The sequence below is a fragment of the Manihot esculenta genome, chromosome 1 (genome assembly GCF_001659605.2).
Source record: "Manihot esculenta cultivar AM560-2 chromosome 1, M.esculenta_v8, whole genome shotgun sequence".
Taxonomy (NCBI): domain Eukaryota; kingdom Viridiplantae; phylum Streptophyta; class Magnoliopsida; order Malpighiales; family Euphorbiaceae; genus Manihot; species Manihot esculenta.
This window is the reverse complement of record NC_035161.2, coordinates 5,197,013-5,223,328: the sequence shown is the minus strand read 5'-3', so window position 1 is coordinate 5,223,328 and position 26,316 is coordinate 5,197,013. Positions and strand designations below refer to the sequence as shown.

Here is a 26,316-nt window from a genome sequence, read left to right as displayed (position 1 = left end):
GTTTGAGTTAATCCATGTTTGAGATCTTTAAAGGCCTTACTTGATAATACTTGCCATTTTAGTAATTTTAGGTTTTTTAATAGCTGTTAGATAATAAGTAAAGGGAAGGACCTTCTATCACTTTCTGTCATTATTTAATTACTTCAGGCATAATATTGATATGATCGAAGCACTAAAAATTGCACTCAATATTGGCTAATTTTTGTATATGCAGTCATAAAAGGTTTAAGAGATGAGAAAGGTTCTCTTAACCAGAGGCCTCCTGTTCAAACCATGAGTACAAGTATTTTTAGAACTCCAAAGGGAGAGACCTGCCCTCTTATGGGTCTGCTTAGTGTAAATTCAAATTGATCGAGCAAGTTCTTTTAGATTATATACAAAAAAAAAAAAAAATTGCAATAATGAAGCAATAGATTGAAGTAATCATTTATGCACCTGTAATCTCATTATGAACATTCATAAGGATTAGGACTTTACTAATCACAAGCAAGTATGAGAAAAACTTGCCTACCTTCACCAATGATCCCCACAAGAACATAATCCATCTCTGAAATGATGAAACCGCTTGTTGTCTCTAATAATTATCTCTCTTTCAACTATCTTCGATATTAACTTGGTTGCATTATGGCAATCTACACAAATGCGAAGATTCTTGAAAATTCTCAGAGTTGTTCCTTTTGTTGTCTTCAACAAACCAAAACTAACCGCAAGCTTCTCGCTGTGCCCGCGCAATATCTCCATCTTCTCCTCGTCCCCCACCTCATGAAGCACGCAGTCTGTGTTAGGTTTATATCCAATTTTACTGATCTGTTTCTCTAAGCTTCTCCATGTCAACCGGATCTCTTCTGACTCTGGCAGGAAGTTGTCACCTACAAGGAAACTATATACTTTACCTTCAAGTTCAGTCCAACTGCAGCCAGCATCCTTTTGAATGCCAATATCCTTTATCATTTGCCTCACCCTTCGCACGTCCCCCCATCGACCTGATCCAGCATACAAGTTTGAAAGTAATACATAGTTCTCTACTTTATTTGGTTCTAATTCTAACAATTTCTCTGCAATTTTCTCCCCCATTTCTAGATCACCAAAATTTCTGCAGGAACTGAGCAATGAGCTCCAGATTCCACTATCTGGTTGTTCAGGCATCTCATCGACAAGCCTTAGAGCATCATCCAATCTTCTGGCACGACCCAGCATATCTATAACACATGCATAATGCTCCAATTTTGGTTCTATTCCATGGGAATTCTGCTTCTCACGGAAATATTTCAACCCTTCTTCAACCAGTCCTGCATGACAACATGCTGTTAAAATTCCAATAAATGTGAAAGAATCAGGCATTTGGCCAACTTTCTTCATTCTCTCAAACAGTTTTATTGCCTCCTTCCCTTTTCCATGAACTCCATATGCAGCAATTATAGCATTCCATGATGCTACATCTTTATCTCTCAACCCATCGAAAACACTTCGTGATTCTTCTATACATCCACATTTTGCATACATGTCTATAGTTGAACAACTGACAAAAACATCCTCCATGAGTAAGGATTTCAATGCATAACAATGAGTTTCTTTTCCCAGCCGCAAAGCTGATAGTTTTGCACAAGCTCCAAGCACACTCAATATAGCAATGTCACATGGTTGAATTCCATTAGACAACAATTTACGAAATAAAGTCAGGGCTTCATCTGGAAGCCCATTTTGTGAGTAACCAGAAATCATTGCATTCCATGACACTAAATTTTTATCTTCCATCCCATCAAATATTACACGTGCAGAAGAAGATTTTCCACAATGGATGTAAAGGGATAATAGAGAGACACAAATAAATGAATCAGTTTCCAATCCATTTCTCAGCACAAATCCATGAACCTCTTTGCCACAGCGCAGGGACTTTAGGTGGGCACAAGCTAAGAGAATACTACCGATGCTAAACCAATCAGGTTCAAGGCCTGAATATGTCATTTGAATGTACAAATTTAAAGCCTGTTTAGGATCGCCATTTTGTGCATAACCACCCATAAGTGCATTCCAAGAACTCACAGTCTTAGTCTCCATGCTGTAAAAGACACGCTCAGCAGAACTCAGCATTCCACACTTAGCATAGGCTGTAACAAAAGCGTTGGCCACTAACTCATCATATTGAAACTCATGTCTAATTGAATAACCATGAATTTCCTTTAAACTCGGCAAGTGCGACTTCTCCAAACATACTGGCAAAATATTCAACACAGTAACCTCATTAGGCTCTATCTCTCCATGCATCTGCATTTTCCTCAAAAGATTAAATGACTCGAAGATATACCCTTCCATGGAAAAACCTCCGATCATTGTATTCCAAGAAACAACATTCTTATTATTGTTCTTATCAAATAATAATAGCGCTTCAGGCAAGTACCCACATTTCGAATACATGTCCACCAAAGCATTATTGACTTTTACATCTTCGCTCAACCCCAGTTTCATTGCCAAACCATGGATTTCCATTCCCAGATCAAGTTCTTCTTCTCTTGCACAAACTGGTAATAGGGTCACCACTGTGGCAACATCAGGTACCAACCCTTGCTCACCCATTAAGATCTCCGTTAACATATTTAGACTGTTTTGAGAAAACCCATTCTCAGAGAACACACAAATCATTGAATTCCACGAAACCAAGTTCCTCACAGGCATATAGTCAAACACTTTCACCGCTTCATGAACCAACCCACATTTCCCATACATTGCGACCAATGCATTGCCCACAAAAACATCAAACACCAAAGCCATCTTAATCACCATCCCATGAATCACTTGGCCTAACCTAGCATCTAAAAGCCCAGCACAAGCCTTGATCACACAAGGGAAAGTAAAATTATCAGGTTCAAACTCTGTATCAGATATCAATTCCACAAACATATTAATTGAATCATCATAAAGTTCATTTCTAGTGTACCCACTAACAAGTGCATTCCATTGAAATAAATTCTTCCTCTGCAAATTATCAAACAAGAGACGAGAATTCAAAACAGACCCACATGCAGCATACATGGTAATGAGACGGGTATTAAGAACATAATCATTGCTATATTGGGTGGAATTTGAAACAATCTCGTGAATTTTTCGACCAGTTTCAATGTCATTGTGATGGGCGCAGGCTTGAAGCAGAATGCCCATTGCTTCTTTTGTTTGGGATGAATTGGAAGTATCATTGTGTAAGTTTGACCGAATGAGGTTCAAGGCTTCAGATAGGCTACCGGTTTTTGAGAGATTAGAAATCTCCGGTAGAAAAGAGAGCTGATGGGTAGGGTCAATTAGAGATGAAGAGTGGTTTTGGTGAATTTGGGTAGAGAAATGAAGAGATGAGTTCGGTTTAAGTGTTCGTTGGAGGGATTGTCTCCTACGAGCTCCTAGATTAGCTCTGTAGAAGGGAAGTGGTGACACTGGAGCAGTTTGCAGAGAAATCATGGTAACTTCTTCTTCCTCTTCTTCTTCTGCTGTTCTACATATTCTTCAAAAATGGATATCTGTAGGAGATAACGAGGGATCATTTATTTATTAATAAGACGCCGTCCTCTGCATGTAGATAATATAAATTATAAAACTTAATTTGAAATAAATTAAATATAAAAAAATAATTTTCACACAATATTTTTATTTTTTAAAAATAAATTACATCAACGAAATTAAGTTCTTCAAATTTTCATGTCTTAATTTTTCATGACCTCTAATTATACCTGTTTAGAGAAAACTTACCTAAAGATAGTTCATGTAAATCTAAAACACAGTAATATAATGAGTTTTATATAAAAATTAAATTTAATCCATTGATTTATATTTTAGAAATTTCTTTATTTTTTTGTGCCACTCGTTATTTTCAAATTCATATCCCTTCAATTTAATTTGAAATTTATCTACCACCTACTAAATAAGTTAGCAAAATGTTAGCAAAATATGTATAAAAATCTCCGTTGATCAGGGATCGATTCTCCTTCCCTCTCATAAATAAATTTCTGTTGACAAAAAAGGTTTGAAAATTTGACTATTAAATCAAAAAAGGAGGTAAATGTATACATATACATATATATTTTGTAATTTAATAGAAGACATTAATTATAAGATGAGCATTTGATCTTACAAGACAAAAATCAAATTTAAGTATTTATTAAATTAATTTACATTCGATTGAGTTTTGTACTGGGCTTTTGATAAAATGGGTTGAGTGTTTAGTTTCCAGATATATAACAAGAAAAGACATTTTCTATCCAAAATAAGCAAATTAAAACGGCCACCAGTGAGCTATGTGAAAATTTAATTATTACATTTTCCTAGTGTTAATTATTTTCTCTTGGTTAATCATCTAAATTAATTGTTACATTTTTTACATAGAGTTGAGATTTCCTGGAATATTAACTTGATTTACTTTATTACTTCTATCTCTTGTATGCATTTGCTCAAACACCTTTAATGTCCTGTTCTCATTAAATGCAGTTCTGTGAGTAAATGATCTTAAAGTACAAAGCTCATCCATATATATCTGACCAATGTAAAACTATATATGCATAATTCAAAAAGATTGTTGGGCAAGTCATCCTAGCTTTAAGCGTATTCAACTGTCTTCTCAGGAATAACATAAACTTGTGGAAATCGTTAACAAACAATAAATAAGGAGCAAAGTAAATATTGATTCATCAAAGACACTGTAATAAAATATTAATTCATCAACTGCAAATATAAATAGTAAAAAAAAAGAAGAAGAAATCAATCTCTTACAGCAGGGCACAGACGAGTGGCCGAGTGTTGTGGTCCTTGCGGAGAGAAGCAAGGCGGCGGCGGCAGCAGTAGTAGCAGAGATGGCGACGACAGTATTGCAGTAGCCGGCAAGGAGCTGAACCAGCAGGCAGCAGGGAACCAACGATAGATTTGCTTCTTCTCGGGCGACGGCACGACGTGGCAAGAATTGAACCGAAAAATCAAAGATACTTGGTGTCTCGGTCTCAGTCGATGCAGGTTGCCTGAGATTTCTTCCCGAAAATGGCTTGAGGTGATGACAGATTTGAGATTTGAGAAGGGAGGAAGGAAAGGTTGGAGAACGGAGATGGACAATGACATCTGGCTTTGCGAACCGCGACATGCAAGAAAAGCACGGGTACTACAAAATTTGGAAGGGGTATTGGATAAAAAAAATTTTTTAAAAATTTAAAGGTTTATCGCTTCCAACATTAATTTTAATTATTTATTTTATTTTATTGAATACAAAAATTTAAAATATTCACGTTAATTTAAATTTATATTCAAAATTTTAAATTTTAAATAAAAATAATATATCATATATAATATTTTATTACTTTTAAATATAAATTAATTATACATATAAAAATAATATTAACTTATATTTAATTATAATTATTTAATATATTTAATTATAAATAAAACAATAATCTAACTATTAAATATATATTTCACCATTTAAACTGTAATTAAATTTATTTTACATCAATAATTACAAATATTTTATAACATATATATTATTTTTAAATTATTTTAAATATATTACTATTTAAACTTAAGATTATTATTATAAAACAAAATTGATTGTGGTTGAAATTATCAATTATATATTTAATAATTAATTTTTAATTTTTAATTTTAATTTTAAAAATATATTAAAATTATATTTAAATGTAAACGTTTGATTAATACCAACATTATATACAACAATTGTATTAAATAATATTTTTGAAGCCAAACAAATGAAAAGGATCAGTGCATAATTAGGAATATGCCCTCCAATGAGCTTTCTTAGTATAAATTCTTTCCAAATTATAACTTCAATATCCTCACTATTTAATTATTAACTTCAATTTTTTTAAAAAAAACTACTTTTTCCAAAAGATAAACCGTACTTGCGCATATCCTTAGATTTAGGGATTGCCAACTTGGAGATTTTGTCTATGAACAGTCGTAATACAATTATTAATGACGATCTTAACGACGGTCTCGTTTAAAAATCGTGATGAGTAATCGAACAAATATAATTAAAAAAAAAAACTGGTGTAAAAAGATGAACTAAACTTACGTTTACTACTTTAATTTAATTCTACCATTTTAAAAATTTTATAATTTAATAATTGATATTTAAAAAAATTATAATTAATTCTCACCATTAAATTTTCGGTTAATCTCTTATTTATTTTAATAAAAATATCAAATGATCCTTTAATATATATTTTTAATTTAAAATGCTATTTTAATTTTATAAATTAATCTTTAAATAATTAAAATATTTAAAAATAAACTTAATCCTTTAATGTTGTAGTTTAATAAATTAAAGACTCTTATATTTTTATAAATTAATTTTTAAATATTATAAATATTTACAAATAAACTCTTATAATTTAAAAATATTAAAAATTAAACTAAACTAAAAAATAAATATAATTAAGAGTGAGCCTTTATATTTTTATAAAATAATTTTTAAATATTATAAATATTTATAAAAAAGAATTTATAATTTAAAAATATTAAAAATCAAATTAAACTAAGAAAGAAATATAATTAAATATAATTAGGAGTAACTGAAATAAAAAAAAAAATTAAAATCATAAAAAGTTATGACCAAAATCGATAATAACCAAATTAACTAAATTTAATCAATTCGAATTCGATTCAATTTAAAAAAATAATTGAAATTAAAAATACAGCATCCACGTTTCATTTATTTTCCATAATTCCCAAAAGTCAAATTAATGATAAAATCACTTACAATTCAATAATTTTATCAACAAAATTTTCAATTTTAAAAACAAAACAACCAACTACAAAATAATTACAAATACAAAATTATCGCAGAAAAAATTGGATGATTAACACTGATTTGTCACAAATCCAATTACAAATAAAGACAAATCCAATTACAAATACAGAATCATGGCAGAAAGAAAGAGTGTGAATGATTAACAATGATTTGTTACAAATCCAATTTCAAGAGACAATCATACAAACACGAGATTGAGATTGAGATCGAGAGCTTATGACAATGATGACAGCAAAACAACCATGTTATAGTTTTATGAGCGTGAGAGACCCATGTCGCACGGTAGTGACAATAACTCAATAAGATTAAGAGCAAAGGCGAGACTTGGAGTAGTATCAACAAGAAGATTGAGAGTAGGATCGACAGCGAAATTCAAAGCATTAATGGGTAAATTCAAAGCATCACCATTGGAAAAATCTAGAGCAGCATCGACGGCAAAATCCAAAATGGCAACTATGCAAAATAAGGCAACCAGCCTTGAACAGCGATCGAAGTGCAATGCAATTGAGTGTGAGATGAATTGGATGGATGGATGTGTAATGGTGTAATAATGCACTAAATCTTTAAAGCATTTGGATTCATTTTTAGGAGGATATGAAGAAAAACAAAAAGTTGAAAAAGAGAAATAGTGAAATGAACTAATTTTATTTTTTAAATAGGAACTGAGAGAATAAAATCTAAAATTTCTCAGCATTTCTATCATACTATGTCTAGTGCAATGAAATTTCTATCATACTATGTCTAGTGCAATGAAATAAAATAATTTGAAAGTGAAAAATAATATTTAATTAAATTTTTTACTTAAAAGAGCAATTTAATCCTTTTTATAAAAATTAACAACAAATTAACTAATGACAAATTAATTAGAGATTAATTTATAATTTTTTTTAATATGAAAAATTAAATTGTAAATTTTTAAAAGCAAAGAAGTTAAAATAAACATTTTATTAAATTAAAGAGGCTGAACTGCAATTTACTCTTTTTTATAAAAAAATATTAAAACATACCAATTTTATACATTTAAATTCATAAATTTAATAAAATTATATATTTTTTAATTACAAAACATAACTTATCTTTAAGTATGAATATATATAATTTAATATTATCTTTTATTTTATACTTTTCAAAATATATTCGGTCATAAATGTATTAAATTACTATTAAATTACTTTATAATCATGAGTGAATTATATATTAATTTTTATATAATATATTTTTAGATATTACACATGTTTCATTTAATTAAAAATTATATAACTAATAACTATATATAAAATATTGAACTATTTGAATTAAGATGAAACTAAAATTAAAATAAAAAAAAACAAAAATAGAAACTGGAACCACTCGAAACTACGCGAAATTGCTGAAAGCAAAGCTAAACTGGAACCGAAATTTAGCTCTAAATCTGATTCCTAAGACCGAAAGTTTATTTCTGATTTCAGTTGTTAGCAAAAACCATACCAATACCGAAATCAAACACCCCTACCATTAACATTTATCACCTGAGGCTCAAGTTGACAACTCTCTGAAGGCTTTCATTCCATCAAACTGAAAAGATAAGAGCTTCAATCCACAATTGCCGCAGCTTCTGAAAGACACTGTAGATAAAAGCTCTATCATTTTCAGAGCAAATTCAATTTTCTTGAGGTAGGCAATTAGATTTTACAAAAATATTCCCAAAAATGAACAAGGCCAAGTGACTTCTCCAGAGGTGAGTTTGCATTAACAAAGAGCTCCCTTCTAAGTTTTCCAATTTCTGTTGATCCCCAAGAAAATCTCTCTTCTAAATGCTTCCAGACAACTCTCCTGTGCAGTAAAATTATTAGATTGAAAGATTTATTTATTTATTTTTTTTAAAAAAAAAAGAACATGTGGGAAAAAGGGTTAAAAAGAAAAAAAAAAGACAAATTAAATATCAAAATAACAACTACAGATGAAATTACTTTATAATTCGATGTCAGACACACCCAACAAAAAAGAACTTGGCTCACTAGATCCAAGCAAAGGCATATATTCTGATCCTCGCACATGGACACTAAAGCAAGCTGCAAAAATAACTCGATTAGAAAAGTCCAGCAAAACTGAAATGGAGAAACCCATAGGTAAAGTTCCTCATAAAGCAAGCTGCAAAAATAACTCGATTAGAAAAGTCCAGCAAAACTGAAATGGAGAAACCCATAGGTAAAGTTCCTCATAACTTGAAGTGCAAGTGCAAAAGCAGATTAATCACAATTTGACATCATATCCTTGACAACAAGAGATTTACGTATAGGGTATTTTATTTAATTTTCAAAACAAAATGGAATAGAAAAGATATTGTTATTCAATTTGTTTGAAAAATGATCATACCCCTTCAAATATGTGCTTGGATTATGGAAATATTATCTGCATAACCTAAGATATTAATAGGCATGAAGGAATATCATGCTAAATTGTAAAAGTCATTAAATTTGAGTCATGATTAACTCATCCAAAAATTAGCTCAAGACAATTGTAAAAATCATTAAATTTGACCCATGATTAACTCAAAAATTAGCTCAAGACAATGAGAAAATTATCCCTATCCCAAACCCTACCCTGTCCCCCACCAATGTGAAATTTAATATGCCCCTCGAAGAGGGTAAAATACTTGTGGGAGACTATGATACCATATTAAATTTGAGTGAAATCTAACCCACTTAAAACATCAGCTCTTGAGTTCAAAGAGGGAGGAGAGCCGAGACACATTACTTCTATTTCAGATCAACGTGGGATTAAACAAAAGCCACCCATGGAAAAGAGTATCATCTATCTTCAAGTCATATAGCATACTAAGAGTAGGATCTATGAGAATGTACTGTATAAATAGGGTGGCATTGTAACAGTGAGAAAGGAAGACTCCCGTAAAACAACAATTAATCTCTCTAATTTTCTCCATCTTTCTCCTTCTCTCTCTCTCTCTCTTCCCCCCCCCCCCCCCCCCCCCCGGGCAAAAAAAATTCTCTCCTTTATGAACCTCCTTCTTCTGCTTCTCCTACACATTCTCATAGATCCTCAACAGTATGATTGAATGTTCACCTATAGGCAGCCAACGCCAGTCTTAAGGCACTCAAGTTCCCAAATTAAATTTCACAGAGAGCCTATTTGTCAGAGACTAATTCCATAAAATTTTATGGAATTTACTGTAAATAATACCAATTTACTGAGTTAATATCATCAGTCTAATGTATTATGTGATATAACCAATCAAATTCACAACTTGATCCAGCATAAGTTTGATCAAATACCATTCTCTATTTTCAGTACGCTCTGAAGCATTGTGTCCATCTTTGTTTTCATGTCAGAACTGTCATCCATATGTGGGACAATGAGACTCAACTCCCTGTAGATTTCACGTACAAACTCACATATCCTCTTAGCAAATTCAGGCTCACCATCTGAAATTCTACCAATCGCTAACCGCATCAGCTCTCCAGTTAAATCTGCAAGCTGTACAAACATACTAAGCATCTCCTTGCATGCAACTGGATGCATATAAACATATCCACATGTGCCAAACTATAAAAAGAAAAAGGCATTTTTGCCAAAAGACACTTTAATTTACATTCTAAGCTACAGAAAACAGAGAGAATCCTACGTCACAATTTCATTTTATAAAAGAAAGCATCACAAATCAGTATAAATCTCAGGCAGTTACCCCCAAAAGATAGTCTAGGATGTTTAACTGCAAGGGCTCAAGAGTTGGATCACTAAGTGGTAACAGACTCGCATTTATCTCATCCAGATGCAAAAGAGTCCCTGTTCGGCAGAATTTACAGAATGTTGCAGCTTCAACATATTCTTGTACCTGCAAAGACCCCAAGGAAAAATGATTCTGTAGCATGAAACTGATTCTGGCTCTGAAAGCGAAGTTGTGATGTTAGGGATCTTGCTAAGGCCTATGGCTGATCCATTCATGTTCAGGTTTGTAAGTTCCAGAGGAAGTCTAGTTAACAATTAAATTACTATTAGCATTTATTTTCAGTATTGCAGTAATTGTTTATTGCTCAGTTGAACTATGTCAGTTATGGATGCTAAGTCCTGGGAACATATGTCAGTTATGGATCCTGAAAATTAGGAGAACGTTAAGAAGTATCCATAACAGAGTAGTTCTCCAGATTTATATGTTGTATTTATGGAAAATTCTTACTAACACCAAGGTGTACAAACACCCAACCAATGAAAAACTCTCAATATTTATTTTTATGTGAGACCTACCATGATTTTAAGTAAAATGAGAGTATGATAATTAGTTGGATGTCTACAACCAAGGTAAGAATTACTTTTGTATTTATGACTATGTTATAGTGTATTTCCCACAGAGAATTCTGAGGGTTATTTGAGACTGTTGGGTTTTTTTTCTTGAGCCCTGACTAGAAATCATAGGTATACAGTTAAAGGATTCCGTATCTGGACTATCCTGTTCATCATCCCCTAACTAGCTCCATAAGTAAGGACATAACAGACACAAGGATATTACCCCAGGAGAGTAAGCTCGTCTTAGCTTCCAAAAATCAGTGCCTTGAAGTTCTTTGACTAACCGGGACATATATTGATCTGCCACAGCTGCTAAATCCTTTTCTGCCTTCTCAAGAATTTCTTCTTTGTTATATTTGCTCATTCTATCATCCACAAGATTATAACACCAATTTATCAGTATAAAGTAATAAGATCAGGATTCGGAAAGGTTTAAGTCCTGAAATCAATCCAAGTAATGTATCACACAAAGCAAATAAATGTCAACTCCCTGCTTGTGAGATAAAAGTCATTATGATCAGAAAAATAAAATCCTCAAAAGGTTCATTTAAAATGGTTTTTTTGCATAAGAAGCCAACAAAAGCTTTACAAAATGGGAAAAAAAAATAAGGAAGATCTAAGACAAAACATTTCAAAGATCAAGTAGCTAAAGCAACATGAAGCATTGAATAAATAAATATATACATATACACACAGACACACATAGATACATAAATAAACAGTGTGCATTGAATAAATAAATATATACATATACACACAGACACACATAGATACATAAATAAACAGTGTGCATGTATAACTGATTCCTTATACCTGTGAACTTGAAATATGACCTTTTTGCTGTTCATGGTGACATCTCGACTAGCTTTTACCACTCTTTCCCGCTTGTCATTCTACCAGAATATATAAATTTTGTTATGGGCATGGCATAGTTTCAGTGATCATTAACTAATAATAGGCAAGAGGTATCATACATGTAATACAAGCAGTTCTATTTCATGCATGCTTCAAAATAATATAAATAATTAAATATTTCACATTTCATTTCCATATAGTACAATCTTCTACACTGTCCATTCATACATGAACTATCAGGCATTTTTGGCCAAGCCTTACTTCTAGTCTCTACAATTTTATTTCTTTGTAGTCTAGTATCCAGTGTTGTATTTCATACAACTGGATCCTTTTAAAATTTACTTCCAATTTTGTCTTGAACTTCAAAATGGATTCCACGACAAAACCAACTTTCATTTCTTTCTGTTGGATGTAATAAAGTGAATTAGGTATCATAACAAGAAAATTTTTTAACAGTTCTCTCTTACTGGTTAGGTATGATTTTTCAAGGAAGATCCATCAACAGCTTTAACTTGAGATCAAACTATATGAACTTTGAGGTTACATTTTGCGAGATTTAGTTACTGTGATTTCCAACCCAAAATGACAGGATTCAAGTAATAAATAAGAAAAAGGGTACAGCTGAAGATGGAGCTCAACAAGGAGACATACAGCATGACCACCATTGACTCACAGCTGACTGGGCCATAGGGGCAAATTTAACTTGCCAAAATCATTAATCAGCATATATAAAAAAATGGAGCACTTTTATTGAGCACCAATTATTCGAGGAAAAGCTTCTATTTTCAGAAAGCTTTAAAAGATTTTAAGGGGAACACTAGAGGAATTTGTTGAACTGAATTATTATGCTTTGTTTTTTCCCCATATATTTTGCAGAAAATAGCTATTGACTTATTGTCAAATTTTTTTCCTTAGTAGTTATTTTACCAATTTCAATTGTCAAATATGCTTTTCTTAGCGAAAGTTCATTAAATATTATTAGATTTTGAAACTTAGGCTCCATTTGTTTTACGAAAAATATTTTTCATAAAAACGTTTGGAACACTCAGAAAATTAGTAAAATTAGTTAATAGAAAATATTTTTCTGATCAAATTAAAAAGTTAAGACATTTTAATGAAAATAATTTTTTTTTTTTCAAAAGAGAATGCCATTCTCTGCAATTTGAGAATCTTGCTAAGACCTCCATATATAAATTTGTTGATATATTTTATTTTTAAAATTAAAAAATAAAATATTTTGTTAGAAAATATTTAGATAGAAGTTAATTTTCCGAAAAATAACAAAGCCTTAGAAGAATAATTTCGACCATAACGGAGGAAGTGAAAATGTGTGACATGGGATGGGTGTCTGAATTATCTGCTAATTTATGTTGTTTGGCTAATTCCATCTCCAAAAGCAACAACAATGGGAGCTTTTGTTAGTGTAGTGTGTGTGCAGGCTCTTGTGCAAATAGCATTGAACCATTTTTTAAGCTCAGAACCTCAAGAATATACATTTTTAATTGAAACAAAACAAAGTAATTACACCATAATCATAAGGCTGAGACCTAATTAAAGAGAGCAGTAAAAGCGATAACAAAGAAAGAAAGAAAGAAAGAAAGAAAGAAAGAAAGAAATGTACAAGATCATTGAGATATTCAGCGTATTTTGCAAAGGCATCCTTGAAGGAAGACTCTGTAGTCATTGTTCTAACTCTCTTCACCGGGCTCTGCAACGAAGTTCCTGCAACTGATTTTTCTTGACCTCAATAAAAATTAACCACGAATACACAAAGAAGAAAAAGGATAGGGTTACCTTGATGGAGACGGTGGGGTTTGGGCTTGGGAGCCATGAGAAAGAGCCTGTGGAGCGAGCGAGCGGAGTACAGCATCTACCTGTCTCTCTCCTCAAATTACACTTTGTGAAACCGCACTTCCATTTGTAATAAAGCCAACAATGGCATATTATCTTGGTTTAAATGAAGCGGCGAAAAAGCCTGAACGATGCTGTGGTGTAGTGGTTATCACGTTAGTCTTACACACTAAAGGTCCCCAGTTCGATCCTGGGCATCATCATTTAGCAACTTCTTTATTTTATTTTTTTTGTGTTCACTGAACGATTTACGTTTGTGGAATTTGGAAGGAACGACATCGTCTTTATTCTGCTTATCCGAACGACATCGGAGGATGCTGTGGTGTAGTGGTTATCACGTTAGTTTTACACACTAAAGGTCCTCAGTTCGATCCTGGGCAGCATCATTTAGCAACTTTTTTGTGTTCACTGAACGATTTACGTTTGTGGAATTTGGAAGCAACGACATCGTCTTTATTCTGCTTATCCAATCGACATTGTAGGATGCTGTGGTGTAGTGGTTATCATGTTAGTCTTACACACTAAAGGTCCCCAGTTCGATCCTGGTCAGCATCATTTAGCAACTTCTTTATTTTATTTTTTTGTGTTCACTGAACGATTTACGTTTGTGGAATTTGGAAGGAACGACATCATCTTTATTCTGCTTATCCGAACGACATCGGAGGATGCTGTGGTGTAGTGGTTATCACGTTAGTCTTACACACTAAAGGTCCCCAGTTCGATCCTGGGCATCATCATTTATCAACTTCTTTATTTTATTTTTTGTGTTCACTGAACGATTTATCTTTGTTGATTTTGGAAGGAATGACATCATGATGCTGTGGTGTAGTGGTTATCACGTTAGTCTTACACACTAAAGGTCCCCAGTTCGATCCTGGGCAACATCATTTGGCTACCTATTTTTTTTAAGTGTTCACTGAACGATTTACGCTTGTGGAATTTGAAGGAACGACATCGTTTTTATTCTGCTTATCCAAACACATCGTTCTAGTACTCTTTTAATGGTGGAGTTGATTTGATGCTTAGTTCTCTATTAATTTTAGTGATTATATATTAAAAAAAATTATAAAATTGAGAAAGTAATTAATATTTTTTTAAAATTATTAAAATTAAATAATAAAATATTTAATAATTAAAATTAATGAAATGATTAATTAATAAATTTTTTAAAATATTTTAATATATTTTTTACATTGAAATACTAAATTATTTTATTCTTTATAATATAGTGATTAAATAATAAATTTTTTAAAATTTTATATTAAAAGCTATGTTTAGAATTTTTTTTTTAAAAAAATCATACATGCAATATTTAAAATTCTATTCTAAGTCAAACTATTTGAAACTTTGAAATCGATATACATATACCATGCTATCTCTCTAAGCCGCCATTGATAAGGAAAAGTTGTTGACCGTTTCCATATTTAGCATAGAAATGTAAGAATGTTTCTCAACTGTGAGGACAAAAAAAAATGCAGGCTAATTGTAAAATACACTTGGAGCATTAAAAAAACAAGTCTCTTAAGTACAAGTTTACAGTTTTTCCTAAGAGCATTGTAAAACCTCTGTTAATTACAATATTGTAATAAGTACAAAATTGATCAAAGATGCAGTTGTGAGGCTTTCTATTCCTATATATATATAGCATTTTGCTAAGAGTGATTTAGAAAAACGTTCACGGATATTGTTCTTAGTAACAAATTAATCCTCGTATTTTGAAATACTTATTAAAATGTACTCAAATTTAATCCCATTAGACACTTTAGTTATTCCTTATTCCGTTTGTATTTTAAGTGCCTTCCAACATATATCATTAGTTAAATTTAAAATAAACGTTCATTATGTTCATTATTCCTTATTCCAGCATATTTTTAGTTATTCCTTATTTTTTCATCAATCTATTTTGAAAAATAGATTCCAAATATCATATTTTATTTGGGTTTTTTTTTTTAAGTTTTATTTTAACAGCTAAATAAATAGAGATCGAAAGTGTAATGAAATCAACCGTTTCTAAATCAAGAAGCAACTTATTAATAATATAATTATTCAGGATTTTTTTATTTTTGTAATTCAGCCATTTGTTAAATAAATTGTTAAATAGCATAAAGTTTCCTTCAATATACAAAGATTATAATTACATCATACTTTATTTTTATTTTGGGATATTGAACAATTGCACTTTTAATCAATGCAGCGCAGCAGCAATTTTAGAAATGCAGGTAATCAAGTAATAGATTGAAGTGATAGTTTCTGCACCTGTAATCTCATTATTAACATTCATAAGGATTAGGATTTAACTAATCAAAAGCAAGTATGAGAATATTTTCAGAGCATGTGCAGATAATTCACACATTTCTCTGCGCAAACAGAAAATTTTCCTTGGTCATTTACAAATATTGGACAACGTCTACCCATTTCTTGCGTTTACAGCCACGGCTTTGAGATGATTCAGTAATGTCATAGTCAAACATGTAGAAAGGCGTAAGCTGCTAATAATTTAGTATCAACAACACCACTTAATCATCTGTTGAGCTCCGCCTTAGCAGCAATATAGACATATCTGGACTCAGGATACGAACTCTAGTCCAAGAAAACAAAAAATAGAGAAAAAGGAAAAAGGATTCATGTGCACCAGTAGCTCTTCCCAAAATCATACACAAGAAGATCTAATCTGCTGTAATCTTTCTTTCTAAAAATTTTCCCCTATAATGTGGATGTTCTCATACTGCTTCAGTTGCAAAAGGGACAAAATTGGAACCAAATCCAAATCCACCACTATACTTTTTACTAAGAACCAAATAAATCAATTTTAATTTTTTTAGCCAAATAAGTCATAACTTTACATTAAAGATTGAATAGGTCCTATCATGTTAAAATGTTAACTTTTTAATAATAAAATATAATTTCTATAATTTAAAAAAAATAGTATTTTAATATGATAGGACCCAATTGGCAAAGTTGTGAGATTTATTTGGCCAACAAAGTTAAAACGGACTTATTTGATCCTTGGTGAAGAGTATAGGGGTGACTCCAAACTTATTGCCGAACAACATTCAGACTAGACCACATCTACCAATCTTTTTCGGATTGGTGTGGGCAGGCTCCATCCCTTATAATTAGGATATCTATTGATCCCCCTATCACCATGGCATTATGATTATTAAAATAATCAACCCCAAATATATTTAACCAATGGGGGAAAAAGGTTAAGATAAATAAGGTCAGGATTTAAGGTCAGAGGGAACTGAGGATATCTTTTATCAAACTTAAAATGGGATTGGCATATGAACTTCCCTCCAAGCTCTGGAACATGATTCCATCCATCCGGGCTTGAACTCCATCTGAAAATGACAAGTCTTGCAGCAGTTCTTTCAATGTTCTGTCTACTCCTGCTATTGAACTCCCTATGCCGCTTAAAATCTCTGGCAGTGTAGGAGAGGGTCTTGACAGCTCAACCAGGGTTACCTAGGCAGTTAAGCAAGTCAACATAGCTCATATAGAAGATAGGAAAATGGCATTATACTTCTTCCAGAATATGAATGTGCAGATTGTTTGATGTTGAAAGGAAAATAATTAAAAAAAGAAATGAGATCGGTTCTCATGGGTAATTCAACTTCTAGTCATGATGTCAAAAATTTCAGTGGCCTAGCACTTGAAATCAAAAGAAGATTTGAGTGAAAAAGCAAATTATAAGGTCTATACAGAATGACAAAAAAGGGGGAGTATTAACTTTTACTCAAGTGAAGAAATGAGCTTCATTATTATTAAGATATCTTGGGAGAACCATATACAAGCCAAGAATGTAACTAACTAGAGCATGAGAAGCATGCTTTATTAACCAAAAAATATTCTAGAATAATCTCAAATAATTAGAATTAGCTTCCTTGAGTTTCTCGTTCCCATAATAGGGAGTTTTCCACTTGTAAAGATGCACAATAATGCATGATTACATATATAGGAAGCCTGGGACGGAAGGCTTTGTTGGCAACTATTCAGTGCTTTCAGGAACTAAAATTCATATTGTGAATGGTGATTTAAGAAATAAAAAGCCTCCTTTTTCATAAGCCATTATAATTTTATCCTGAGTAGCACTAGAGCCTCAAACACTATAGAAATTCTCAGCAGGGATAATAAAATAAATAGCCTGGACAAAATTAACATGATTATGTTACGTACTAGAACTCCGAACTAATAAATTTGAAGTAAGCTATGGTAATTAACCAATCTAGTAATCAGCAATTCAGCATTATTTTCTTAAACAGAAACCAATCTGGTAATTCACATGAAAAAGAAGACCAAATTATCAAGTCAAAACAAACCTGTTTGTCTTGGGGAATGTTGGCCTTCTGTTTTGCAATGGCAATAGCTCGAGTAAGCCCACCAGTAGCATCAACTAGACCTCGTGAAGCTGCATCTTTACCGGTCCAGACTCTACCTTGTGCAACCTCTTCCATCTTATCCACCTGACAGTGTAATGATGAGGAATTCTGAGTTTCTTTGGCCTTTTTCCAATTCCTCCTTGAATGTTTGCTCAAACAAAATAAACTTAATTTTGAAAGGATTGCTAAAAGAAAAAAAAAATTACAGCCATTGATCTCGAAAATGCTGCCTTGTCTCGAAATTGCTTGTATGCATTCTGAGCTGACCTAGCAAAAAGTTCTGCTTCATCTGGTCTGGAAAAATAACATTGGTTAGTTTCATTCAGGTAGCAAAGGAAATGGAAACAGAATTTGAAACAGAATTGGAAGATTTGGGAACCATCCAATCAATTAAGGAAGCCTTCTAGGCAACAAAGTCTGCATGGGATCCACAAGCATAAATCATATCCAACTTGAGTGTAGATGCACAATTCTGTTTTAAAAGGACTTGTATTAAGAAATACGACAAGGTCTCTCACCTCAAAGGTCGTTGTTCAGCTGCAAGTAGCTCGGCATATTTACCTCTTGATATAATTTCCTTGTTGAAGCCAATCTTTTCATATAGTTTCCCAAGGTTAAACTTACCTACAAATTAACCACCAGTTCAGTAATTAAATACTAACAAAGTAATGCAGAAAGCTCTTTTAGAAATTTAAAATAGGTTAATTTCTTCACTTCTATTTTTTCTTTCTCTTTTTCTAATTTGTTCTACAAATAAAGTAACTTCTTAATTGTTGGTTACCTAGAAGGCAGGTTTAAGTTCAGCTTTTTGCAGAAGCATCTAAGAATCCACAGAGCTAACCTGCATTTTTTTTCTCTCTCTTTCCAGCATGCCTACACTGTTTCATGTCATAGTATGCCATTGACATCTTTTTCAGGAATAAAAGAAAGGATTTTCTTCAAGACAGATTTTCATACTTAAAGATCTGTTTTCATTTCCATAGTTGCAAAGATTTTTCAATATTTAGTTTACCTGTAACAACTCCAATAGAGCCAGTCAAGGTTAAATTTTCTGCAACAATAGTCCCCGTCGCCATTGCCATATAATATCCCCCACTTGCAGCTACATCAGACATAGATGCGACCACAGGTTTTTTTTCAGCCAAAAGCCGGATTTCCCTCCACATTCTACAAGTATTAACAGCAGTGAAAATTAAACAGGGAATGATATTTATTTCATTTCATATTTTCTGAAAGAGACAAAAGAACCGTGTATCACTCATGAATATAAGATCTAAGAAAATGATAATGATGTCAACATTTGACACATGATGCAACGAATTTCAACTTTTCCCCATCCTAAATCCATAGACAATAAGGTGAAAATGTGTATGTCTTCAAACATAAATTTTTAAATAATTATTCGGAAGAAGATTTCATGGTTTTACAATTTCAGTTGTAGAGAAACCCTTTTGCATGCAGTGGAGAAAGAGTGAAGAGAGATAATACAATAGACATGAGGAAAAATGGAGAGGTAGGGAATAGTGAGGAAGAGAGGAAAAAAAGAAGAAATAAATAGAGACCAATACAGATTAGATGGAGAAAAAAACAGAAACACAGATAAAGAAGTGGAGTTAATAAAATGAAACCAATAACTAGAATATTTTTTAATCAGGAGAATTTAAAATTGGAATTAATGGAAAGATCCATATGATGAATTGTGATTCATTATCATTTTGTTCAGTTTCAACTGGCATCCCAATATGATTCAGATAACTATGACCATATCCAACATTCCCTGTCACAAATTTATCTTGGCAAAAGTACAGGTACCCTGTGCAATGTGATTATGAGACTGTGACCATATCTAGTTGTGAATTGTGAAATCATTCACAGAAGAAGCTTGGAACATTAAGGTGTTACAAAGAAACACTTACAAATCAGAAGCAAGGGCATCACCTCCAGGGCTATCAATCCGAATAACAACAGCTTTATATCTTTTTGACTCTAGGAAGAATAAAGAGGGATTGAGAGAGAGAAAAAGTAATGAGAAAACAACAGTGGTTTGGCACAGTAAGACATAACAACAAAAAATGCAACGAGAGAGAACAAATAATTAGGAAAAAAAACAGTATAGTTAAAATGGTCTTGAACTTCCTTTCCCTTTCTTGTCATTTCTTTCTTTTTTACATATTTATTACTTATATTATGAAAAGAAATAGTTTTGAACTAGGCAAGTCTAAGACAAAAAGTGGCCTTGCACACCACATATTTTTGTTCGTTCATTCTATAATTTCATTCATTCTATAAACATTTATGTGCTAATTGCTAAACATTTACATTTTCATAAATAGTATAAACAGAAATGTTCTCCTCTATCATAGCATTTGTGTTCCTTGAAGACAGAGAACAAAAATATCTTGTTCAAAATATTGCATAAATTCTTTCTCAGAAATAATCAAGCCTCTTGACAATGAGGAGAACACGCCATCAATTGCCTATATATATATATGAAAGAGAGAGAGAGAGAGAGAGAGAGAGAGTGCCCCATATAGGAGCATATTATCTGGTTACAAAGCATATTTGGACTGAATATCTGTGACTGGAGCTACAGTTAATATTGTCTACACTCAAAAAGATTATCCCTTAAGAGAAAAAAAGAAATTTGCATGTTGGATTGAAGAAAGAGACTCCTACAATCAAGTTTACCTCTTACTTGTCGAATCTTCTCAATGAACTGCTCCCCAATGATACCAGAACTCGGTAAACTTAGCGGACTCCGTACACGACTTATGCTCCCAGAGGCTCTGATCACAGCAATTTGGTCAGCACCACCAGTTAAACCAAGTGTCCAATTCCTTACTCGTGAATATTTGCTGGACATAAAATGGACAAACATGTGAGAGAGATTCATATATAAAGTAGACGAGCAAATCTTTTAACTGGCAACAGACGGGATCAACAAGATAATAAGTCAATAACATCACACAAAGAAACATGACCATTGTAATAAATGCACTATTAAATAGGCAAAGAGACCCAATAAGCCCCCAAATTTTTGCCTTATCTTGATCCCTTGCAGTTTTACTGAATCAAACTTATCAAAAAAAAGTTGATAACCTTTGCACCAATAATCAATTTTGACTCTACCTTCAACCTTTTACATTAGGAACAATTTTAGCACTTCCAGTGAAATTGACCAAAAAATTGTTATTTTATTACTTGATGAAATTATTCACGGGCTATCAAAAATCTACAAAGATATTGCAGGGGCAATACTTATGTGAGGTTCCTCATTCAATTGAAGGAAGAAAGTTGAAGCCTTCAAGGCCTTGTTCTACCTTTTTGTGTATTAAATAGAAGAACACAAGACAAACTAAAAGGTCAGCATGTTTTCAAAAAGTTCTGAAATTGCTGGAGTAGGCATCAAACAATTGGATGTAAAATCATGTCCATATTGGAGTAAGTTTTATGCAGTGGAAAATGGGGTGAAAATGTGAAGTTTGAGCAAGGGAAGCTGGATAGTGCCAGGAACACCTGTCACAAACCAACCATTTTGTGCAGCCAATCCAAATAACTAAAGTTTTATGCGTCTAATTTGGAATAAGAGACTTAAAATTGCAATTCTGATTGAATATTATCTAATTTAGTTGCATGAAAATGACAGCTCCTAAAAAAATTCAGAAAGGTAATTTAATGCTATTAACGAGAAAATGGATACCCGTAGTCGACCACAGGAAGAATTTTATCCTTTTCTATTCCAAGTTTCTCTTTCAACATTGAGATTACCTGCAGATTCACATATCACTAAGACAATATCCAAATATTATCACAAACACACACACACACACATATCAAGTAATACCATTTGAGAATGCCACTTTAAGGGAGACCAACCTAGTTTAATTAGTTGAAACAGCAACCTACAACTGACATTGTCAGAAATTTGAATTACCATAGCACTTGAGTGTTTTTTGGTCTCAGTTTACTAGGGATATGACATTGTGAACTTTCCCATTTCAGCATTTTAATGAAATTTATTACCATAAGCATTGAGATTTGCAATTATGGTCTGCTTAGTAGATATTAATTTAGGTTGAATATATACTTACATTCCTATACTAATTGGAATTAACCCATTGAACATTCTAACTAAAATCATAACCTATTCAACACTTGAATTTATAAAAACTATAATAATTAAATACAAATTAGTCATACTATTTAAAATTTATCGTAAAAGGTTAAAAGTTGATCATATATATAGTTGATTGTATAAATTTTGTTGACTGAACTTTGAATTTTTATAAATTGAAGAAAATTATGAGAGTAATTTTATCATTTTATGAAAGTTTAGAGCCCAATCAATAAAACTTTGAATGCAGTTAGCAATAAGTTGAACTACTTCTGATTTCTTTTAATAAGTCATCAATGACATGGTTAATTTATGTTTAATTATTATGATTTATTTAAGTTTAGGTGTTTAATAGGCTACAATTTTAGTTCAGGTGTTTAATGGACTAATATGAAATAGTATAGGGGTGTAAACATATATTGGCCTATTAATTTTCCACCTACAATTTGACACCTTTAGAGCAAACTAAGAAAACATTTCTCTACCTCATCATCATAGTGTATATTTGTTATCAAACCTTCTTCTTTCAGCCTTTCTACTTCGTAGACTCCTTCATTGATGAAGTTTTCAAGTTCTTCTCTTTTTTTTCCTACATAAAAAAATTTCAGTTTCAGACCCATGAATTACATTTGACACATTAAATTTCAGCAGAACTCAAGAACCTTTTGTAGAAGAAATCTTATCCAGCCAATTCCCATAGATGTTATCAAGCAATGTTGTCAGCATCTCACAATTTGCTTCGGACATAGATTTCCGTGTAAGCTGATCCCCAGCACTTTTATATTTACCAATCCTTTGCACTTCTGGTTCAATTCCTACTTTCTCCAAAACTCCTGAAGAAATAATTTCAATGAGGCTTAATTATAATTTGCAAGTTGCTTCCACTGCTTGTACCAACAATTTCAAACAGGGGAAACTTAGAAGGAATGTCTCTGCATATGATTATTGCAAAAGATGTAAGCAAATAGCCTCAAAGCCTAGACAACAACAATTTTCTCACAACCATATAGAAGCACCAACTTGTAATGCTAAATGTTTTGAACAAAACCAAAACAATGCATTAACATTCCAATGATTAATATCAATAAGCAACTAACATTATACAGTCAATGCTCCAACAAGATCTTCTCAATCCTCTGTGTCTTAAAGTGGCCCGAGAAATCTCCTATATATTGGAATGTTTATTGAAATTCGTTTTGAATAACTCTCAAAACCTGCTGAGGTATATAAAAGCCTTTTTCTTACTTAGCTGGGTACAGAATTTAATAGCCAGATAGCAATAACATACACATGATTCCCAAAAGATACTCCCTTGGCATATCTAGACTAGAAAATAGCTTTATTTCCAAGAACAAAATGAGGAGTTCATAGTTTTAGTAAATCCTGGTTAAGAAAATTTCAGCCTAATGAAAATTGCCCAACTATTCTGGCTAAGGCACCTTAACTCATGGTATCTCCCAGATTTGAGATGACTGAAAGCAGAGCAGGAAAGTGGACTAAATGAATGCAGCAATTGCCTATATTGAATATTTACCAGAACTTCATGAGAGGTCAGATGGAAGAAAGAAACTGGAAAAGGCAACAGAGCACAATACTATAGGAGCATTGAGGAAATACCATCAAAGAGGGTTTTGCAGCTAAAATCTGAAATGGCACTATTAAATTCAAAAAAGCATTCAGTATATATTTCCATATGCAAGCAAGTAATTTTAAGCATTTAAATAGCTTTATGCATTTAAATAGCTCAATAGACAAAACAAAAAGGGAAATTAACAGGAATTTTATCAACTCAGATCAACCAGGAGCACCTTCTTTTTCAATGCTGAATTCTGTTAGTGCTACTCATCTATTAAGCATCAGTTGGTGACATAATGTAATAGCAGCAGGCACAGACCTAGAAATGCAAGACAAAATTTTCCCAACACAAGAATTTCTAATATAGGATATGAATCTACAATCCAAGTGACTTCGAATATGACCAGTTCAAAAAATGCAATTCACATGAAAAAAAAAAAAAAAAAAAGAGTTTATCACCCATACAATTAATTGCTATTTGCAAAAGTTTCAATATTAAAATTTTCATGTGAAAATCAAGTTGTAAAAGATCTATCATCTATTACCAAACAGACTTCCTTCTAATGTTTTGTTTAAAAGTTGCTACTAGCAACAATAGTACAAAACATGCTCTAAATTGATCAGATTAGAAAATATTATAGCCTAATAAAATTACTATTACTGGTAAAACGTCAAAAGAAAATCATCAAATAGCTTTTGAAATTATGGGACTAACCTCCAAGGAAAGATGCTTCGACTGTCAATCCATACAAAGAAAAATAAGCGCTTGGAGGGACATATATCTCATCGCAGGCACAAGCAAGATAATACTCTTTCTCTCTACAAGCAGGGATATAGCAAACAATAAATTTACCTGCAAATATCATAAAACATTAAAAGCAAAAGTCATCACCCATCCTTTTAAGATAATGTCTGCAAGAATTTGCCAGTTCATAATGAGATACTTAAACTAAAGCCACAAAATAGCTACTGGCATAAAATGGTATAAAATGAAAATAATTAACATATATCTGTATATGAATATATCTTTATGTGTATCTGTATTTATATTATAAAGTGGAGTTCTGAAATAGGCTAACAAAATCTTGCCAAGTGTTTATCCGACTTTTTGCCAAATGGTATGTAATATGGAGAAAATAAGTTCACCTATTTGCATTCTAAACCCCACATTCTAGCAATAAATTTCACCTCATTTTTATAATATTTATATTGATAAGCCACCATCATTATCCATTACAATGATTAAATCATATGATTAATTTATGATAAAAAATTTACGACAATATTTATTATTTAATTAAAACTAGAAAATTAAGAACCATAGTTATAAACTATATAAACCAATAATATTACGCATCAAACTCATACTAGCTACCTCTAATGCAAAGAGAAAATACAATATTCAATCAAGATTTTTTAGGAAACCTACCAAATGATATTTTAGTAACCAATGTATTAGAGGAAGATGAAAAACAATTAGCACAAATAATCTTCATCTTATGAGAATTTACTTCTATACATTCTATTGGTACGTTATTCTTTGTATTCATTTTCAATTTATTATTTATTCTTTATTTTTAATTTTTTTAAAAGAAACGAATAGAAGTCCAAGCCTACCTGATTGCTTGAAATTCAATATGTGTCTCTGAATCTCTTCAACCTTACCCCATCCACAATTCAAAGGCTCTATGTGGAGATAAATACCAGAAATACGAGGATCATATGCAGCTTTTATGAAATTTTCACAAATTTGAGGTAAAGATAGCCCTGAAGAGAAACGGCTCTTTAGCTGATCAGATATCTGAACATTAAACCAAGAGCAGAATACTTTCAACTTCACAATTCATCATTCAATTAAACCAAACCAATGCAGTTTAAGTCACTTATGAAATGCCAATAATAATTCAGAAACATTAGAAAATTAATAGAAAGAAAAACCTGGCCGCGCAATTTCATAGTCAAGACACTGCCCTTGCGAACGCGTTCCCAAGGGAAAGCAATCAGCATCCGAAGCTTGACAAGAAAACGATTCCAAGCTCCAATTTCTTTAAACTCAAAATCTCCAGTAGGATAATCATCTTGAGAATTCTTAATGGATCCATTTTCAGATTGAGAAACTTTCTCGTCTGATGTCTCCTCCTGCTTCTGAGTTTTAGTATCGGAAGAGGAATCGAAAGCCCGAACAGATAAATTTCTGGAAAGAATTAAAGAAGGAAAGGGACGGAAAAGAGACGGATGAGTAAGAGGATGAAGAAGGCAAGAGGTGGAATGAAGAGGAAGGGGAGTAGAAGAGAGGCAGAGATGAGATTTTGAGAGGACGGAAGTGATTGTTCGGCGATAGACTGGAGTGAAGTGAGGAGAGTGGATTAGCAGTAGCTTCGACATTGTTGAGTCGAGAGAGAGATCGATCGAGAGAGAGGAGATTAATGGGCGAGTAGAGTGTGAAGCTGCAATACAGCAAGCAA

The 26,316-nt window shown here is 32.3% G+C and overlaps 3 protein-coding genes and 5 non-coding genes across 12 annotated transcripts; 5 read left to right on the top strand and 3 right to left on the bottom strand.

Moving 5' to 3' along the window:
• Positions 1-393: 393 nt before the first annotated feature.
• On the bottom strand, positions 394-5,138 carry LOC110617175 (pentatricopeptide repeat-containing protein At1g18485). 2 transcript variants are annotated; one of them, XM_043954129.1, is made up of 2 exons: positions 4,753-5,138; positions 394-3,555 (listed from the first exon to the last, which is right to left on the bottom strand). In XM_043954129.1, exon 2 carries the CDS (start codon positions 3,445-3,447, stop codon positions 514-516), a length of 2,934 nt encoding a protein of 977 aa, XP_043810064.1. In that variant the 5' UTR covers positions 3,448-3,555; positions 4,753-5,138; the 3' UTR covers positions 394-513. The 2 variants fall into 2 exon arrangements, with proteins under 2 accessions (XP_043810064.1, XP_021615489.1); XM_021759797.2 differs by having other exon boundaries at positions 394-3,506.
• A 3,026-nt stretch (positions 5,139-8,164) lies between these two features.
• LOC110624835 (translin-associated protein X) lies at positions 8,165-13,866 on the bottom strand. Of its 4 annotated transcripts, none has more exons than XM_021770224.2 (8): positions 13,727-13,866; positions 13,554-13,660; positions 11,891-11,970; positions 11,301-11,442; positions 10,479-10,628; positions 10,069-10,270; positions 8,746-8,847; positions 8,165-8,608 (listed from the first exon to the last, which is right to left on the bottom strand). In XM_021770224.2, the coding sequence occupies exons 1-7, from the start codon at positions 13,800-13,802 to the stop codon at positions 8,747-8,749; spliced, it is 858 nt and encodes a 285-aa protein (XP_021625916.1). In that variant the 5' UTR covers positions 13,803-13,866; the 3' UTR covers positions 8,165-8,608; position 8,746. The 4 variants fall into 4 exon arrangements, with proteins under 4 accessions (XP_021625916.1, XP_021625923.1, XP_021625940.1 ...); XM_021770231.2 differs by having other exon boundaries at positions 13,554-13,654; positions 13,727-13,856; XM_021770248.2 differs by having other exon boundaries at positions 13,554-13,640; positions 13,727-13,819.
• A 47-nt stretch (positions 13,867-13,913) lies between these two features.
• Positions 13,914-13,986, top strand: TRNAV-UAC. Its single transcript has one exon. It is a non-coding gene; the product is annotated as a tRNA-Val (tRNA).
• A 110-nt stretch (positions 13,987-14,096) lies between these two features.
• On the top strand, positions 14,097-14,169 carry TRNAV-UAC. Its single transcript has one exon. It is a non-coding gene; the product is annotated as a tRNA-Val (tRNA).
• A 96-nt stretch (positions 14,170-14,265) lies between these two features.
• Positions 14,266-14,338, top strand: TRNAV-UAC. Its single transcript has one exon. It is a non-coding gene; the product is annotated as a tRNA-Val (tRNA).
• Positions 14,339-14,447: 109 nt separating this feature from the next.
• On the top strand, positions 14,448-14,520 carry TRNAV-UAC. Its single transcript has one exon. It is a non-coding gene; the product is annotated as a tRNA-Val (tRNA).
• Positions 14,521-14,597: 77 nt separating this feature from the next.
• TRNAV-UAC lies at positions 14,598-14,670 on the top strand. Its single transcript has one exon. It is a non-coding gene; the product is annotated as a tRNA-Val (tRNA).
• Positions 14,671-16,014: 1,344 nt separating this feature from the next.
• On the bottom strand, positions 16,015-26,316 carry LOC110624830 (serine protease SPPA, chloroplastic). The gene is made up of 13 exons (XM_021770211.2): positions 25,790-26,316; positions 25,469-25,652; positions 24,567-24,704; positions 22,939-23,109; positions 22,762-22,865; positions 21,863-21,930; positions 20,851-21,017; positions 20,079-20,148; positions 19,175-19,329; positions 18,681-18,786; positions 18,369-18,456; positions 18,103-18,246; positions 16,015-17,248 (listed from the first exon to the last, which is right to left on the bottom strand). Exons 1-13 carry the CDS (start codon positions 26,234-26,236, stop codon positions 17,018-17,020), a joined length of 2,073 nt encoding a protein of 690 aa, XP_021625903.1. The 5' UTR covers positions 26,237-26,316; the 3' UTR covers positions 16,015-17,017.